The sequence below is a fragment of the Mus musculus genome, chromosome 5 (genome assembly GCF_000001635.26).
Source record: "Mus musculus strain C57BL/6J chromosome 5, GRCm38.p6 C57BL/6J".
Taxonomy (NCBI): domain Eukaryota; kingdom Metazoa; phylum Chordata; class Mammalia; order Rodentia; family Muridae; genus Mus; species Mus musculus.
In genome coordinates this window covers 29,630,380-29,650,198 of record NC_000071.6, presented here as the reverse complement: position 1 = coordinate 29,650,198, position 19,819 = coordinate 29,630,380, and the positions used below count along the sequence as shown (strand labels likewise).

Here is a 19,819-nt window from a genome sequence, read left to right as displayed (position 1 = left end):
TTTAAAAATAATTTAAATAATTCACTTGTTTTTATTCTGCAGTCTTGGGTTCAACAACATGTATAAACTCTTGATCACTGAGTTACGTGCCAAGTCCTTCCTTTTTGAGACAAGATTTTGTTCAGGCTGGCCTTAAATTCACAATCCTCTTGCCTCAGCATTCTAGGTGCTGGAATTAAAGCATGTGCCATCACACTCTAATTTTTTAAAAAAAGATTTATTTATTGTATGTATGTGAGTACACTGTCACTGTCTTCAGACACACAAGAAGAGGGCATCAGATCCCATTACAGATGCTGTGAGCCACCAATGTGGTTGCTGGGAATTGAACTCAGGACCTCAGAAGAATAGTCAGTGCTCTTAACCACTGAACCATCTCTCCAGCCCCTCACACTCTAATTTTTGGTTAACATGTATTAATTGTACATATGAACGGGGCTCAGAGGGAATATTTCTACACATGCCTACAGTGTTCAATAATCAAATCCAGTCTCTCTCATCTATCTGTTTCCCCCCCCTAACTTCTGTATCCTTCTACATTCAGGACAACTAGTTTTTAGCTTCCACATACCAGAGTGCATATGTGGTACGTGTTTTTTTGGATTTGAACTATTTCACTCAATACAATGTCATTGAGTCCCATTTACTTTCCTGTAAATGGCCTGACTGTATTCATTATAGATGAATATACATTTCATCATGTCTATATACTATAATTTCTTATCTGTTCCACTGTTAAGCACCAATATGGGCAACAAGGACATGCTAACTTCATTTTCTCTGGCAATATATAAGGCCTTATAAGAATGAGCTACATACGCATGGGCTGAAGTCATTCTTTAATAACTTCTAGAGTCCATATATACAGTCTCACTAACTGCATCAAAGTACCCTCCCCCCTTCTCATAAACATTTCACCCACCCCTAGCCCAGGGCAGTATGGAACATAAAATAATGGTCCTGCATCCCAAATATTGGGATTATGGTCACGAGCTACTGTGTCTGCTCTGTCTTTCAACAGTAGCTGTTCTGACTGGATAGGATGCTACTTCTTTTTTTCTTTCTTTTTTTTCTTATTCTTTTTTTTTTAAATTAGGTATTTTCCTCATTTACATTTCCAATGCTATCCCAAAAGTCCCCCATACCCTCCCCCTCACCCCTCTACCTACCCACTCCCACTTTTTGGCCCTGGCGTTCCTCTGTACTGGAGCATATAAAGTTTTTAAGTCCAATGGGCCTCTCTTTCCAGTGATGGCCGATTAGGCCATCTTTTGATACATATGCAGCTAGAGTCAAGAGCTCTGGGGTACTGGTTAGTTCATTAGGATGCTATTTCAATGTAGTTTTATTTGCATCTGTCTGACAGCTAAAGATATTAGGGTTTTACACATACACTCTGCATTACATTTATTTATTTAGGGAGAAGGCACATACCATGATATGAATATAGAAGCTAGGGGACAATTTGTGGGAATTGTTTTTCTTCTTTTATCATGTTGAATACAGAGATCAAACTTAGGTCATCAGGCCTGGTGATGAGTGTCATTAGTTGGTATGCTATATGTACACTACAATGTTACTTCATATCACCAAATACATCTTTTCTCTTTTAAGACCCAGGCTGGGCTGGCGAGATGGCTCAGCAGGTAAGAGCACTGACCTCCTCCAAAGGTCCTGAGTTCAAATCCCAGCAAACACATGATGGCTCACAACCATCTGTAACAAGATCTGACTCCTTCTTCTCCAGTGTCTGAAGACAGCTAGAGTGTACTTACATATAATAAATAAATAAATCTTAAAAAAAAAAAAAAAGAGAGAGACCTAGGCTGCGTCTTACTTAAACCCAGGACTCAGGAGGCAGAAGCAGTGGGTCAGGTGAAGAAGGGAGGTCAGATGAACAACCTCCTCCCTTATCTGTGTTGCTGGGTACTCTGTTCCTCAAGTTACAAGGACTCATAACAATTTTGAGTCACTGAGTCTGGAGTAAAATCCTTCCTGTATCAATATGTTGTTGCAGTAAATATTTACTCTCAGTTGGGGGCTTCGACCCTGCTGTTGATCATTCAGTTCCCAGATTTAAAAAGCCACAACCTTTATATTTATAACAAGCCTCAATCAGCACCAGAGGTGGGCAGACATCTTCTGTACTATTAGAATCCTACTTTTCTATCAATAACCACAAGCAATAGTTTGCCATGTTCCATCTGGGTAGCTCTTAACCAATTGGCCAACGCTCATGACCAAAATTTCATGACTCACCTAACTTCCTCCCTTACCTTCCTACCTTTTTCTCTCTTCCTTCCTTTCTTTCTTTAGTATTTCAAGACAGAGTTTCTTTGTGTAGCCTTGGCTCTCCTAGAGCTCATTCTGTAGACCAGGCAGTTCTCAAACGCAGAGATCTGCCTTCCTCTGTCTTCTGAGTGCTGGGATTAAAGGCGTGTGCCAACACATTAATAAGAATTGGTAGTTAACAGTCTGACAACAGGGCTGGAGAGATGGCTTGGTGATAAAGAACAGCATACTATTTTTGCAGAGGACCCGAGTTCAGTTCACCGTCCCCATGTCAGTCAGTTCACCATCACCTGTAACTCCAGCTTCAGAGAGATCCAATGCCTCTGGCCTCCAAGGGTACCTGGACTCACATACACTATCCATATACACACACACAGTTAAAAATAACAGTAACCAACATTTTTATTTAAAATGCAAGTAAGCAAACAAAATAAATATAAAAATATATACTTGTATATAAGAGCTGCACATTTAAAAATATGAGTAACCAGTAAAAGTAACAACTATATTTTGTTGAGATTAAGGGCTACTTATAGGGAGCAATTACAATGCAGATCCCCCACAGCCAAGTGTGCCCCTGTCTTGTTTCTGACTTAGAGGGAATACTATGAACATTTCACCATTAAACCTGAAGTTTTGCCTTTAGTTACACATTCCCTAGTCATGTAACATGTCTAAATCACATTGTACAACTTTAAAATAGTAACTTTTGGGGCTGGGTTGATGGCTAAGTGGATAAAGTGCTTATAGGAGGAATTCCATTCCTAGCATCCACATTAACAAAACAAAACCACAAACAGCCAGTCAGGGAAGCCTGCTTCTATAATTCCTGTGCTGGGGAAAGCCAGACTTGACAGTCAACAGAATCAACTAGTTCTAGGTTCAGTGAAAGAACCTGACTCAGAGAATAAGGATGGTAGGGAACAAATGAGAAAGACACCAATTTCTAAGTATACCCATGCCTATATTAAAATAAATAAATAAATATTCAAACAAAAATAAATAAATACCTCTTATCTGAAGTTTTATAGTCCTATTTTTGTACTATACCAATTATTTTTTAGTCCAACTACTGCCCATGCAATGTATGATCATAATAAAATGTAGTTGCTATATAATTACTCAGTAGGGATCAGCAAAAATGTTTTTTAACAATTTTGAATAATGATAACCAATAAAATGTAGACAACTCTATAAAAACAGTAAAATGACATTTTTTTTTTGAGCCTTATTTTTATATAAAAATTACCTTTCCAAGCATTCTGCCTAGGAAGTAGTAATGCCTTGCGAAAGAATCTCCCACAAGCATCTGAGCAGCTGGGTTGGGGTATAGAAGCCCTTCATTAGTAGTCTTAAAGAAGCCCTGGTTGGGGTTAAATCCAGATTTCAGTAGTTCATTTAAAAACTCTCTGAAAATACCACCACCATCGATGCCAGCTTCATCCAGGCCATGGGCATTGAGCAAGTGCACCCGGATCCGTTTTTTCAAATCAGGCTCTATTAAAAAAAGCGCAATAAAACAAACAGTATTACAGAAAGTACTATGTAAAGGCACCAAGACTATCAACCAGGGACCTTTAAGATTATGGTTCAATAAACCAGCAATACTAGAGAGACAATGACATCAAAGTTACTTAAAATGCAAATAAACATAAGCCAGAAATACCGACTTTTATGTAGAAGGTCCCATTAAAATTATGAGTAACCAAGAAAACTTATGGGAATTTTCCCAGGTCCTACATGGAAACTCTTTTTCATGGATTTATCATATAGAAGATGGTTGGTTAGTGGACCAGTGGGAGAAAGATTCTTAGTAAGAACAATCCACCATCTCTGAAGAGTAAAGTTAGGCATTGGACAAGGCGCCCATTGGTGGGCAGAAAAAAGGAGACTTTTTGTAAAGATACAGGTTTGGAGCAACAAGAATGATAGGCAATAGTTGATGGTTCTAACAACCTTGTCATTGATCTCATCACTGAAACGATTCACAAAGCAGTTTCAATCAAAGACAAACCTGAATACAAGCTGAAGATATTGTCTTTTTGATCTGAAAGGACCCAAGCCAGTTTCCACAGCAGGCTAGAAAAGCAACCAAAGGAAGAAAACTAGTGATATCTTTTGCACCACCCTGTTATGGGTGGTGGAAATATACACACACAGCTGTTAGTTTTCTACAGTAGTATCTTGACTTTTAGACATGTAAACGTAAGTGGGGAAAAAAAAGAGAGAAACTTTTTACTTCCATGCCTTTTTACTTTTTACTTCCATGCCTTCGATCTGACAATTAGTTGAGCCTTTCACTACCCACCTTTGCTGGGTTTTAGTTACTATAAGGACAGGCAGTTCTGTTTAGTATGTGAAATTCAAGTGTTTATGACTGAAGCTGAAGGACATACTTCATGAAGTTGGCAGGCCTGAGAGATTCTTTAAGGAGTGAATTGGTTTATTACCCAGGAAACGTTTAAGTTTTGATAAGGACATTTCTGTTACATTACAGGGGTTGATACTCTGAGGGTGATAAGTATCTCTCCTTTCTTTACAAAAGAACTAAATTTCATGTCACGGCCTCTGTGTTGAAAGGGTTCTCTGATTTAAAAATAATATTACTTATTGCTGGGCACATGTCTTCAATCCCAGAACTAAATGGCAGAGGTAGGAGGATCTCAGTGAGTTCAGGGCCAGTCTGGTCTACACAGAGTTCCAGGACAGTTAGGGATATAGAGAGAGACCCTGTCTCAAAAAACACAAAGCAAACAAACAAAAATTATTTGCTAAGTTTCAGGAAACCTCATTTTGCAGACCAAAGTGTCTAAAAAACAACCCAGCTAGGCATGGCAGTGCATGACTTGCAGCACTCAGGAGGCAGAGACAGGTGGATCTCTGGAGCCTGCTTTGCATAGTGAGTTCTAGGACAGCCAAGGCTAAGCAGAGAGACCCTGTCTTTAAAAAAAATAAAATAAAATAAAATAAAAGCAAACAAATGTCATTTAAAAAGAGATGCCCATGTTTTAAGTGCCATTTATTAATATCAACTAATAAGGAATAGAGTCAGAAAATTAAACTGGGATGGACAGTTGGGAAGAGATAACCCTTATCCCCAAGAAGAATTGAGATTACAAGAAAAAGAGTTAAATACCTCCCACAAGAGGGGCACAAGCGACTAACATGTCTGAAGACTAGGAAAGGAATCAATGATAAAGGATATCCTATGATACAGACCTAATCACCAAGGAATACCACTTCAAGGGACTTTTCCTCTGACTTTCTCATGTACACTATGGCACACCCACAAAACAGCTAAGAGAAAGGGTACTCCCTAGACTCACAGCAGGGACATATTCATAACTCCCAGAGGAACCTGGCAAACAGACCCACTTCACCAGGATTACAGCTTGCTCTTCATCTTGTCTAGGAGGAACAGTGGCTATCATTACAGAAGTTAAAAAGGGTATTAGTTGCAATTATAAGGCTGAGGATGGCTTATTTTAATCAACATGGTTGATACTATAATGGATTCCATATCATTTAAAATACCTTAGCTGCCTATAAAGCCTTGGCTATTGTCTACGCAGGCAGGCTACTCTGTGGTCTTCTCTACATTTATGAGAAGAACAAGTTTTTCATTGATAATTCACAACCATGGTGTTTATATCTACTTTGGTTAATTTGATTATGAAATATGATCAACAAAGAGGACTGGAAAGGTGGCTCAGTGGTTTAAGAGCACATTCTGCTAAGTCAGGTGGTGGCGGCACATGCCTTTAATCCCAGCACTCAAGAGGGTGGTCACAGTTCCAGTACAGCCAGGGTTACACAGAGAAATCCAGTCTCAAAAACAAAACAAAAAAGCAAAACAAAACAAAAAGCCATACTACTCTCACAAAGGACTGTTGTGATTCCCAACAGCGACGACGTTGGGTGGCTTACAACTCTATCTGGGTGGCTTACAACTCTATCTTGAAGTAGATTTGACACATCTGACCTAACACTGAACCTGCACTCATGTGTTTTTAACCCTGCCCTCAAATCAAACAATAACAAAAACCTATCAGAGTTTCAGATAAAATGCCATCTGAATAATAAAAGATATTTTAAAACCCACCAGGGTTGGGTTAGAAGGTGTCTCAGGCAGCTAAATATGCTTGTGGCCAAGCCTGACTGACTAAGTTTGATCTCTCAGAGCCTGATGATGAAGGAAATTCTCCTCTGACCTTTTCATGTACACTGTAGCACATGCACAAGTTTTTAATATAACAACAACAACAACAACAACACTAACAATAATAAAAAGCTTGAAATAAACCCCTAGGAAAAAAAAATCTGAGTTGCCATACAAAAATATGTATTTTGATATTTATGCCCATCTATTCTCTGAACAATCAATTTCCAAAAGGAAAGAGGAATATTTATTTGTTACTATACATAAGATCTTACACTTAATGTCTGTACTGGCTAGTTTTGTGTCAACTTGACACAGCTGGATTTATTACAGAGAAAGGAGCTTCAGTTGAGGAAATGCCTCTGTGAGATGCTTCTACTGTAAGGCATTTTCTCAATTAGTGATCAAGCGGGGAAAGGCCCCTTGTGGGTGGGACCATCTCTGGGCTGGCAGTCTTGGTTCTATAAGAAAGCAAGCTGAGCAAGCCAGGGGAAGCAAGCCAGTAAAGAACATCCCTCCATGGCCTCTGCACCAGCTCCTGCTTCCTGACCTGCTTGAGTTCCAGTCCTGACTTCCTTTGGTGATGAACAGCAGTATGGAAGTGTAAGCTGAATAAACCCTTTCCTCCCCAACTGCTTCTTGGTCATGATGTTTGTGCAGGAATAGAAACCCTGACTAAGACAATGTCAAAGGATTTTACAAAAGTTTTAAGTGTGAAAACACTCTGAATGAGAAATTGTTGCCCTTAGTCATCTTTGAACCTCTCCTTTAAACTTCAGGACCAACGCAAAAGAACCGACACTGAGTATTCCTAGGGCCACCCTCAGAGTATACCTTGTAAAGGATTCTGGTCCTTCTGAAAGCTGATTTATGAAAATCAGAATATATAATTGAATGAAAATATTTTCAGCATAAAATCTAGCCTGTCGGGGCTGGAGAGATGGTTCAGCAGTTAAGAGCACTGACTGCTCTTCCAGAGTCCTGAGTTCAATTTCCAGTAACCATCTGTAATGAGGTCTGATGCCCTCTTCTGGTGTGTCTGAAGACAGCTACAGTGTACTTATATATAAAATAACAGTGTACTTATATATAATAAGTAAATCTTTAAAAAATAATTGTCGGGCAGTGGTGGTGCACACCTTTAATCCCAGCACTTGGGAGGCAGAGGCAGGCGGATTTTTGAGTTCGAGGCCAGCCTGGTCTACAGAGTGAGTTCCAGTACAGCCAGGGCTACACAGAGAAACCCTGTCTCGAAAAACAAAAACAAAAACAAAACAAAACAAACAAAAAATCTAGCCTGTCAGGGGATCTTGACACTACTGTTTCTAAGAACAAATTAGAAATACTTGATTTTATTTTAAAGTTTTAGTGGAAGAAAAAAAAAAAAACTAAGAAAGACTTATCTTCAAACTAATGTCACCAATTCTGCCCATTAAATTAAATAACACCAACTTCCTGAAGAAGGTACTCTCAGGATATGACATCAGGGCAGTCCAACCCCCACAGCTGCAGGTTGCTGAGAGCAATGGGGGAATATATGACCAGGGGTTGTGGCAAGACAATCCCGCAGTCCTCAAAGCACTCCTGGGTGAAGACTACTTCACATTCTCTCCATAGTAGAATTCTGTGACACTGCAATGAGTACATGGTTTCCATGGGTGAGGACAAGTCTGTAAACATCTGTGATCAGCTTCTCCAAGCTCTACTCAACCAACTTTGTAAATGGGTAGCTCAAACTGTTCAGAAACCCTGAGATGAAATGAGATCATGAACATCAATAAAGAACTGTCGCAGGTTATTTTATTATACTGTGAACCCCCAGATTCTGTTATTTACTTAAAAAAAGGAAAGAAAAGAAAAGAAAAGAAAAGAAAAGAAAAGAAAAGAAAAGAAAAGAAAAAAAGGCGTGTCTCAGCTTTGGCGCACACCTTTAGTACACACTTTTAATCGCTAACAATGAAGGTAAAGTTAGTTTGTACAAGGAAGCATACATGTTTGAAAGTGATGTCTAATTAGGTGGCAGACAAAGTGACAAATCAGATAAAGATGTGACAGAATAGGCCATGCCTCACTGCACGAGAAGAGGAAGGAAAGGGAAGCTATTTGATGAGCAGTGCAGAGAGAGAAAGGAATCAGTTTTACCAGGAGAGTTATAGTGAGACGGAATGAAGAAAGAAAACAAGCTAGACACACATGAAGACAGAATGAGTCAGAGAGTGAGAAGGAGCCAGAAGACTAGAATAACTGCCAGAGTTAGTTTGAGGCCAAGCAGAGCAACTCAGTCAGAGGCAGAGAGAGAAGCAGATTTTGAGCCAGAACAACTGAGATGAACCAGCCAGTCAGAGCTTAGAAAGAGCTAGAAAGAGCTTATTCAGAAGTAAGTCTCAGAGGCTAAAACATTCTAGGCCTAGATAAGATTGTATGTCGGTTAAAAGCTTCCAGGACTAGACCTAGATTAGCAGACAAGGCAATAAGCCTCCATATGATAATTACTTCACGAGAATAAAAGTTACATTAAAAAAAAAACTGACTTTAATGACTAGATGGTAAATGAAATAATCACATCAACTGACTTTATGTAAATGAAAATTAAGTACAGTAGTTTGAATCTTTTCTTGTAAGAAAATTAAATGTTCTAAGATTGTCTGTCTAGCAAAAACCTTTACACATGGTTTAAAAACCTTCATTTCTAAGAACTAAACCAGATCTGAAAAATTTTAAGTTAGATTAAAATAGCCTATTAAGTACAAAGTCTCTTTGGCTGAAAAGTTCACATACACTCCAACATTACAGAGGCCTCAGAGATAGAAATGCAGTTAGACATAGGCCTCATACCCTACCTGTGATGGTTTGTATATGCTTGGCCCAGGGAGTGGCCCAAGCAGCAGCTTTGGCCATGTAGCTCTAGCTTTAGAGTTAAGAACAAAAGGAACTACTGGGACCATTGATGCCGATTAACTGGAGCTAAGTAATTTGTGGTGATTAAGAAGAGACCAGCATCACTGAGGTAAAATCTTCTGGGAAGTGTTTTCTGAGAGCACAAAGTTGTGTTCCAGAGATAGACAAGGTTGTACTTCTTGCTGCAGCTGTACTTGGTAATGTGTAAGAGTCACCAAGTTGGTTCTGATTTTGAAGGCATGAAGGGGTCATGAAGAGCAGCTGGAGCTTGGCACTGTAAGAGGCCATGGAAGGCCACTGGAGAAGGTGCATCCTCAGTTGTAGTTGGCAGCCCAGGACTGAAGGGGTCATGCAAAGGAGTTGAGGATTGGCACTATGAAGAGAGCCTATGAGAGGCTATTGGTGAAGACTAGTTGCAGTGGAAGACCCCAACATATTGGAGATGTCAGTACCATGGGCTGATCGCCAAGAATAGCAGCAGCAGCGGAGTAGATCAACCTGATGACGTTAGTACAGAGGGCAGAGCTGGAGACGTGACACCAGCCCTTCGGAAGAGCCCAAAAGATCATGTGTGCACCCCAGATATTGAAACAAGTAGCTGTAACATTGGAGCTTGGAGACCCTAAGATGTTTGAGATGGCAAAGCCATAGGATATCTCCTGAAGAATGCTGCTAACAGAGAATGGAACCAGCCCAGGAAAGGAAGTTTATTGCAGTCAACAAAGATGAAAAAGGAGTGGAGATTTGAAAACTGCTTTAACATCAGACATGAAGATGCAGAGTTTGGAGTTTGTCTGCTAGTTTCCTGTCTTGCTTTGGGGATTACATTTAAGTGATTGGATGGATTTCAAAAGAACCTTTGAACTTTGGTCTTTTAACACTGTTGAGAATGCTATAGATTATGGGGACTTTGGAAGTTGGACTAAATGCACTTTTTATTATGCTATGGCTAGATATGGTCCCCATAGACTCATGTGTTTGAACAAGTCTATGGGAGCCAAGGAGTAGAATGTGATGGTTTGTATATGCTTGGCCCAGGGAGTGGCACTATTGGGAAGTGTGGCCTTGTGAGTGTGGGCTGTAATACTGTTGTCCTGGCTGAATGGAAGTCAGTCTTCCACTACCAGCCTTCAGATGAAGATGTAGAACTCTCAGCTCCTCGCTGCATTCTGCCTGCCTGGATGCTTCCATGTTCTTGCCTTGATGATACTGGACTGAACCTATGAACCTGTAAGCCAGCCCTAATTAAATTTTATCTTTTATAAGACTTGCCTTGGTCATGGTGTCTGTTCACAGCAGTAAGACACTACTCATCAACTTTCCCAAACATTCTGGCTCCAGTTTCATCTCTTCAGAGAGTCCACCAGCCTTCCTGCCATGACAATCATTCACACATCTCATGTTGTCCTGTCTAACTATACTTTTTCCCTGGGCTTAGCTACAACTAAAACATCTGCTGAGCATGCTTAGCAAAGGGTATATTTAAATAAAGTAAATGGGAGAGATACGCATGAGTTAGATAATAAAGTAAGAATGAGGGCGGCTATGAGATTCCAAAGAAGAGATGCTTAGATTTTGAAGAGAATGCTTCCCTAGACTCCCCAGGTACCTATGTTCACCTCTCTGATTCATAATATATGGAAACAAATCCTGGTCTCAGACCTGAACTGACAATAGTTCAACACACAGGGTTTAAGAGAGCACTGCACTGCTCAAATGACAAATCTAGTTATGCAAAACCACACCTGCCGAGGACAGTAGGGAGCCGCTGGCACCAGGTTTCTTCTACTATCATCTAATTGACATCATTTGCTCTTTAGCTGGGTAGTGAAAATTATTACAAACTGAAGGCTTAGTTCTCATTAGAGAAAATTAAATGGCTCCCTTCAAAGAGAAGCAACTATGATTTCCCATTTAATTCTTTACCATGGACATAAGGTGACAAAGTTTTTATTCTGAGTACTGATCAAACATTAGTTATATGTAGGATATACATGGGTATGATATACTTGAATTTAAACTGTTACTATTACAGCATTTAACTATGAGTGTCAAGTATTAAAAGATGATAAAACACGTCACTGACTTTCATATCATTGAAGTCCAATTTTTTTTTACAGTACTGTTACCGAGCATTTTTAAAAAAATACATATTACAACAGCACGTTTTAATGTAATGTGATCAACAATTATACATGTATATGAAAAACAGTGAATGCAAAGCCATTATCACAGCACTCAGGAAGCTGAAACAGGAGTATTATGAATCCCAAGACAGGCCTGACTACATAGGGAGACCCTGTCTCAAGAACACTACCAACACAAGAATGAAATAGGTACCACCTGCAGTTTTGGAATTATAGATAGCAAAATGAAGAAGACATAATATTATAATGAAGGTAAAGGTTACATTTATTTAAAAGAAAAATTTGGTAATCTAAAATGTTTGTTGTGATACTTACCAGTTTTAGGAATACCACTTAATAGTTCACATTTACTAAATTTTATCTGCTATATTTAGGTTAAAAAAAAAAATCATACAGAGGGCAGGGAGTTCAGCTAAGTGGTAAAATACTTACCTGGGTTCCCTCCTTAGTACAAAAGAGGAAAGGTAGACAGACAGGCTGATTTTAAAATCAACTTTTTCCATTTAAAGTCTTAAAAGAACAAATTATAAACAGGAAAAAAATTTCCTTCCACGGTGAAACTAGGTCTTCACCATGCCAGTCTGCTAGTCAACCATTTCACTACCAACTTTATATCTACACACACACACACACACACACACACACACACACACACACCCTGGTTCCTGGTACTACTAGGGTTAAAGGCATGCATGTACCATCCCACCCAGTAGCAGCTCAACGGAATTTCTTTTTTTATACCCTTGGCTGACCTGGTACTTGATATGTAGACAAGGGCACCTCAAAGTCAGAGAAATCCACCTGCCTCTGCCTTGAGAGTACTGGGATTAAAGGTGTGCACCAGTATGGCCAGCAATAATTGTTATTTTTCTACAGTAATTCTCAAGTTCCTGCTAACATATGCAGGCAACAGAGGAAAAAAAAATATTTACCATTTTCTGGAGAAAGTTTGTCATAAGCATCTTCATAAATATAATTTCTCCTTATAGTAACATTGATTCCATCCAGAAATGGACCATCGCCTTGAACTTCTTGCTTATCAGCATAAATCAACCTTTGAAAGATCTGAGAGAAAGAAAGAAAGAAAGAAAGAAAGAAAGAAAGAAAGAAAGAAAGTCAGTCAGTCAGGTTATTAGAGACAAAAAGACTTTCTGGTCTAAGTATAAACAATCTAAACAAAACTGCTAAATACGTTTTAACTTTATATTTCTATAAATTCTGGTGTCAGTTTTTATATACAAGGTAGCAGATATTAACTTTTTCAAGAGAAGAGTATTTAAAAGTATTTCTAAAGTTGTTTCCCCTGTTTACAGTAAGCTTTGAAAGACCCATGTCATAGTACGTGTTCATTTATTAAGTATTTCTTAAAACCTAGGTAAGTTGAGGTTATTGAGATGTACGGCCCTTTCTGCCCGAGCTCAGTCTGGGACCTACATGAGAGGAGAGAATGGACTTCTCAAAGTTGTTCTCTGGCTTCTGCACAAACTCTAGAATACTCATGTACACACACAAACACACTGCCCAAAATACTATTTAGGAGGGAAGTGAAGCTTCCTCCAAGAATAAAATTCACATGTCTATAATGTTGAAATACCAGTAGATGGAGCTCAGGAGGTGGGCACTATGGTGTTTTGGCATTGGCTTATTTGGTTTGTTTTTACTCCAAGACAGAGTTTCTCTGTGTAACATCACTGGCTGTGCTGGGCCTGCCAGCACTAGTAGAACAGTCTCTGAGGGGGAGAACAAAGATAGGAAAGATAGGAAAACATAGAAAGGCAGGAAAAAGATGTAAAGCCAGGAGTTAGATTTGGGAGGACTGCTGGTCAATACCACAGTAGCAGCAGCCAGCTGCCTCAAGTTTACTTTTCTTAGCCTTTGTATACTTCACGGTACCATGGGAAGCAAAGCCACAAGCTAACAGAAACAATTGCTGAAATATACATAGGACATCTGTCCCCATCCACAGACCTCCCTGTTCCTTCCACCAAGGTTAACAGAAGCTTCAGCCCCTTGCCTTGATGCCTCAGCAGGCCAGCACATTTTTCAACAGGCCCTGGCAGGCAGACTTTTTTTTTCTCTTTCTGCTTCAGAGAAGCAGGCAAACTTTTACTCTGCTTTTAGAAACAGGCAAACAGCTCCCAACATTAGGCTAGCCTCTGAACTCACAGAACTCCACCTGCTTCTGTCTCTCCAAGTGGGAGATAAAGGCAATGTGTCACCACATCCTGCAGGGGGTTGATATTTTTATGAACATCTAGAACAGCAGTTCTCAAACTGTGGGTGGTGATCTCTTTGGCAAACCTCTACAAAAATACTTACATTACAATTCTTAATAGCAACAACATAGTAACAAAATTACAAATAACTGTTTTTTTTGGGGGGGGGGTGTCTCCACAATATGAGGAACTATATTAAAGGGTCCCAGCATTAGGAAGGTTGAGAACCACTGACCTAGAGCCTCTAGGTCAGTCAGACCATTTTTTGGTTTGTTTGTTTGTTTTGTTTGCCCTGAACAAAGAATGAAGGTCTGAAAAATATTTTGGTCAGTACCTAAGAGAAGAACCTAGCAATTTCTAGAAAATTTCTAGTATAAACAGAATAGTCCAAATTAAACTGCAAACAAATATATGCAAACTTTTAAACATTTTTTCAAGATCATCTGGCAAGGAACTAAGATATCTACTCATTTTTCAAAGCAGTGATGGTCATACCAATTTTTTAATGAATGTATACAAAATAATCTTTAAAAAAACTGGCATTTTTAGTAACAATGCAAACTTTGACAGTTTAAACAACATTGATTAGGTCCCACTATTAGAAATCTCTAGTCTAACAGGCTGCTTAGCTACAAGGGAAAGCATGAATACAGAGAAGTATCTGACTGGATTTTAAGGATGAAATGCAAGATTTTAAAAAGTGGTGTGTTAACTTTTTAACTGTGTTAAGCTAGCATGACAGGGTCTGAATGGCATACCTTCACTCGCTCCTCAAATGGAACCACAAAAGGCAGTTCTGTCAGGATGGCAAGCTGTCGTTCCTCAGACACAGACAGGGGTAAGGACTCCAGACCCACTGCGACACATGTTAAAACTTATTAGTCCACCTGTATTTTCCTTCCCATTCATTGCCAGCTACTAAAATCAGGATTTATAAAGTCATTTTAAGGATTTGAAATAACTTAGTGATTCTATTTCTATTTCCATGAACACATCCTCTGGGCCCAATCTTAAATCTGACATCATTCTAGCCAGGTGAGCGATACAAATGCAGGGTGGGTAAGGTCGACAGTCTTCAGGTGTAAGCTCACTCTGCTTTTTCCTCAGGGGTAGGTATGGGAGCAAGTCAAAAGTTGCCTAAGAAAAGGCTGTATAACTATTGGGCCTATACTGGTACTTTACTAATAAACTTAGGACCTATTCTTTCCCAACAGTGAGAAAAAAGCCTGGCACAATGAATCACAATTAACCCTTTAAACACATTTGAATGAAAAGAGAAAATCTGGTTAATTCTTAACAGTTTAAGATTCCTTTATAGCTGGGCAGTGTTGACACACACCTTTAATCACAGCACTTGGGAGGTGGAGGCAGGTGAATCTCTGTGAGTTGGAGGTCAGCCTTGACTACAGAGTGAGTTCCAGAATGGTCTGAACTGCGTAGAGAGACCCTGTCTCCAAAAAAAGGGCAAGCCAGAGTGGCAAATTTTATAACAGATACAGAAACCATACCCATAGCATGTTAAAAATTCTCCAGATGCAACAATTAAAACAAAACAAGCAAGACAATACCATTAGTCAGTGGAGCTAGGGATGAACCACAGGGCATGGGCAAGGTTAAGCAAGTGCTTTATCACCGTGCTACAGTCTGCCATGGACCTTTTTATTTATTTATTTTTATTTATTTATTTTTTGGTTTTTCGAGACAGGGTTTCTCTGTGTAGCCCTGGCTGTCCTGGAACTCACTCTGTAGACCAGGCTGGCCTCGAACTCAGAAATCCGCCTGCCTCTGCCTCCCAAGTGCTGGGATTAAAGGCATGAGCCACCACACCGGGCATGTACCTTTTTAAGTGGTTAATTTTCCCTCATCCCCCCAGACAGGGTTTCTCTGTGTAGCCCTGAATGGTTAAAATTTTAATAAAGTTTTGACTAGTTCACACATGTATTCATGACCCATTATCCCCCTATCCTCCTCTCACTCTAGCTCATTACTCTCCTCACAGCTGGTCTTCCTTTTAACTTTCATGTTGCAATTTTCTCCTGTGATCTACTGAGTTTTGTGTTTCTCTCTCTCTCTTTCTGATTTATTTATTTTATTTGTGAGTGCACTGTAGCTGTCTTCAGATACACCAGAAGAGGGCATCAGATCCCATTACAGATGGTTGTGAGGCACCATGTGGTTGCTGGGATTTGAACTCAGACCTTTGAAAGAACAGTCAGTGCTCTTAACCACTGAGCCATCTCTCTAGCCCTTCAACCAGAGTTTCTTATAGGAACATGGGAAAAAAGTTATTTACTGGAGCATGGGCAGCCAATCAGGGGCCATGTTACTGAAGAAAATGACCTCCTACTTCCTCACCAAGTGTTAACTGCTAAGGAGTTTTGAAGTCTATGAACTTCCTCCCTCACCCATGCCAGTATGCTGAAGGCCTAGGCAACCATAGCTACTACTCATTACTGCAATAACTATGTCATTTCCAGAAGATAATCTTTTGAAAATGACAATCCCATAAGGGCATCGTGGAGCACACCTTCTGTAGTACCAGGAAATGGTTGTGATCACATAGGACCAATCAGAAGCCGATTCAATACAATCACATAAGGGTCTTTATTTATAAGCTTAAGCTTGGGCTTAACTCACTGTTAACCCACATGATGGTTCCAGTGGAGAAAAGCCCTGAATGCTCATCAGGACAAGATTTTATACAAAATGACAAGTGAAAGTTGAGTGTTTCTAGCCTGAAAAGTATCTAATTGGGGGAAGGGGGAGCCGAGGGGCTACTGTGGACTTTAGCATAAATGGCTGGTGTTGGGAGCCAAACTTAACTTCTACTTTCCTCCAGATTGGTGGTTGTTAGGCAGTGGCGGGCTTGTAACCTGGAGACTGGTGCTAGGTACCAAACTGTTAGTTTACTTGAGTTCAAACTTAGGTCAGATTCTCTAAGACAGAGTCTGAACCCAAAATATTTGGTCCCTCACTTTAATTCCAGTACTTGTAAGGCAGAGACAGGCAGACAGATCTCTATACCAGCTAAGGCTACATAGTGAGACATAGACCTGGTGCCAAAGAAGCAAAAACCAACCAAAGAAAACAAAACATGACAATTCTAAGTAGTGGCTAAGATACAAAGTACCAGTGTATAAAACATGTATCTCTGGTCTGAATGGAAGGTGGTACAGCTACTTCAGAAAACAGTTCTGCAGTTTTGTTTTGTTTTTTTCCTTTTTATAAAAGTAAGTACATGGCTGTAGTGACTTAGGGTTCTTCCATTATTTATGTTCACACACATACTTGCATACTGATAATAATAGTAACTACATTAATATTCACCAAAGACTAACAAAATAACCAAATGTTCTTCATAAGGCATAACTACTCGTAGGAATTCTGCAGAGTGAGCAAAGAAACAGCTATGATCCAGAGAACCCCAGGCTATCTCCTGCTGCTTGCCTAACAGCCCCACCTTTCAGAAAATGTGAGATAGCAATCATTTTTCTACCTGTCTATAAGGGTTACACAAGCTGATTTTTACTGAAAATAATGATGAAGATACTCTATGTGGTGCTCAGCAAAAATCACAGAGCTAACAGTAAAAGGAGTGAATGCTACGAGTATTCATCCTGGTGAAAAGAAGTGCAAACTGAGGACTCACCCTCCAGGGTGGACTGCAGTGGGCCAATCCTGCCCATCCTCCGGAATCGCCACACATGTCTAGATGCAGGTACATAGAGCTGGGTAACCTATGGGAACCAACTGCTGTCAGCACTTTCTTTTGTTTCAGCACCTAAGGAGCTGGCTGTCTATTCCTGTCCAGTCCAGGCTGCCTCACATGTCCTCATAATTTAACCTTGAATACTTTAAAGGGAATTATAGTCAGGGTACAGTAAAATAACAATGATATAATTATGAAACAAAGCATATCACATTAAAAAAATAACAATTATATCTCTTAAGTTTTTCTTTAATCTGTAAATTTTTCTAATCCTTTAGTTTTGGTCTTTGTAATTTTTTTTTTTCAACGAAGGTACAAGCTTTTGTTTATGGTCTGGAATGTACCCATTACTTGCAGGCTCAATGTGTATGGTGAAATGTTACACCCTTCCCTGAGATCACAAAATATGACACCCATTATGTGGAAGAAATGCATAAACAGGAAGATATCACTACTGTCTAGATAGCCTTAGAGAGGCATGCCAAATGTTTACTGCTTCTTTCAAGAAAAGTTTCAAAATGACATATTCCTTCATATTCTATAAAATTGATGAATAAAGTTCTTTTTCTCTTTAGTACCACTGTGAACTTGTAGAGTTACTATATGAGGCCAGGCCATGCAGCTATTTTCAGTGTTACTCAGAGTTCCTTGGACAATGTACATGCCTGGAAGGAAGGGTTCTTAGGAGTCCCTAACCTTTCTTCATACATCAGCAGCTTCTACTGGTAGTCACAGGTCACCACACCTCAAAACCTAGAACTACTACCATGCTAAAGTTCTTTTGTGTTGGTGAAAAAAGTTCCTTAGAGTCATCCATCTGGCCCTGGAGCTGTTCACTTTGCAAGACCTGACCATATGCAAATTCTGCCAGTGGGTGGAGCTGAAGGTATCAGGTTCAACTTGAAGATCGCTTGTCCCTGAAGACATAGACATACCTCCAATGTCCTGCCACATTCCTGTCCTGGATTCTTGGTGCACCCGTATCCCTGTCTCATATCTGACTGTCTTTTACTCTCAAAGATTCTAAAATACATTAGTGGTGACTTTCTCTGAGCGTGCCTGATGTACACTCTTCCTGGTGATCTGGAAGATTAAGTCTGTTTTAGGTTCAAATTTTAGCAATGAATTGTCTGCCCCTTCAGACAACATAGGATAAAACCCATCTCTTTTAACTAATGACATACATTTACTAGTAGTATTACTAAAAAGTGACATTGTTTTCAACTCCAATAGACAATCATTGGGTTTCACTACAACCTGAGGCAATAACAGTATAATCAAGATAATGATTATCAGGATGCTGTCTAGGTCAATGCTGCTGCTACATACCTTGTCCTTTGACTTTTTTCCCCCCTAAAACATTGATACATCCTCAAAGTTAAGTGAAGAGTTACACAATTTAAAAAGGCTTACACTTCCTATGATACAAAAGCTGAGAAACCCATCTTTAATGAAAAGTATTAGGGAGATTTTCCACTAACTTTATCTGCTTTGATATCCTCTTGTTCTGACAGCCAGTGGTTTGGAGGACAGAAATTTCTCCTCGTGTCTCTAGACTTCAGCATTTTCACTAGGTTGGTGATAACCTGAAGAAAAAGAACAGGGCAGTGTCATACAGACTAAAACATTAAAGAGTTGGCAATACCATTAACCAGATAAGATACTGGTGTTTATCTAACTGATAAAAATTGATGTGACAAAAAGCCTCCTTTAGGGACAAGAACAGGCTGGAAGAACAAACCAGTTGTTTACCAAAAGAAACAGAAAAGCAACATAAGTGCACACACAAAGTGATCTTTAAAAAATGAGGTCAGTCACTGATAAGTGGATATTAGCCCAGCAACTTAGTATATCCGAGATATAAGATACAATTTGCAAAACACATGGAACTGAAGAAGAACAAAGACCAAAGTGTGGACACTTTGCCCTTCTTAGGATTGGAAACAATCACCCATGGAAGGAGTTACAGAGAAAAGTTTGGATGTGAGACAAAAGGATGGACCATCTAGAGACTGCCATATCCAGAGATCCATCCCATAATCAGCTTCCAAATGCTGACACCATTGCACACACTAGCAAGATTTTGCTGTAAGGACCCTGATATAGCTGTCTCTTGTGAGACTAGGCCGGGGCCTAGCAAACACAAAAGTGGATGCTCAAAGTCAGCTATTGGATGGAGCACAGGGGACCCCAATGGAGGAGCTAGAGAAAGTACCCAAGAAGCTAAAGGGATCTGCAACCCTATAGGTGGAACAACATTATGAACTAACCAGTACCCCGGAGCTCATGTCTCTAGCTGCATATGTATCAAAAGATGGCCTAGTCGGCCATCACTGGAAAGAGAGGCCCATTGGACTTGCAAACTTTTTATGTCCCAGTACAGGGGAACACCAGGGCC

General features: G+C 39.7%; 1 protein-coding gene across 1 annotated transcript in view; it reads right to left on the bottom strand.

Annotated features, from left to right (window-relative positions):
* Nucleotides 1-19,819, bottom strand: part of Ube3c (ubiquitin protein ligase E3C) — a 106,836-nt gene that overhangs the window by 25,879 nt on the left and 61,138 nt on the right. The window contains exons 14-18 of the mRNA NM_133907.3: nt 18,903-19,007; nt 17,362-17,449; nt 14,471-14,568; nt 12,429-12,561; nt 3,542-3,789 (exon numbers count right to left, since the gene is read on the bottom strand). Of these exons, the coding sequence (NP_598668.1) occupies nt 3,542-3,789; nt 12,429-12,561; nt 14,471-14,568; nt 17,362-17,449; nt 18,903-19,007 (672 nt within the window). The remainder of the gene's footprint in view (nt 1-3,541; nt 3,790-12,428; nt 12,562-14,470; nt 14,569-17,361; nt 17,450-18,902; nt 19,008-19,819) is intronic.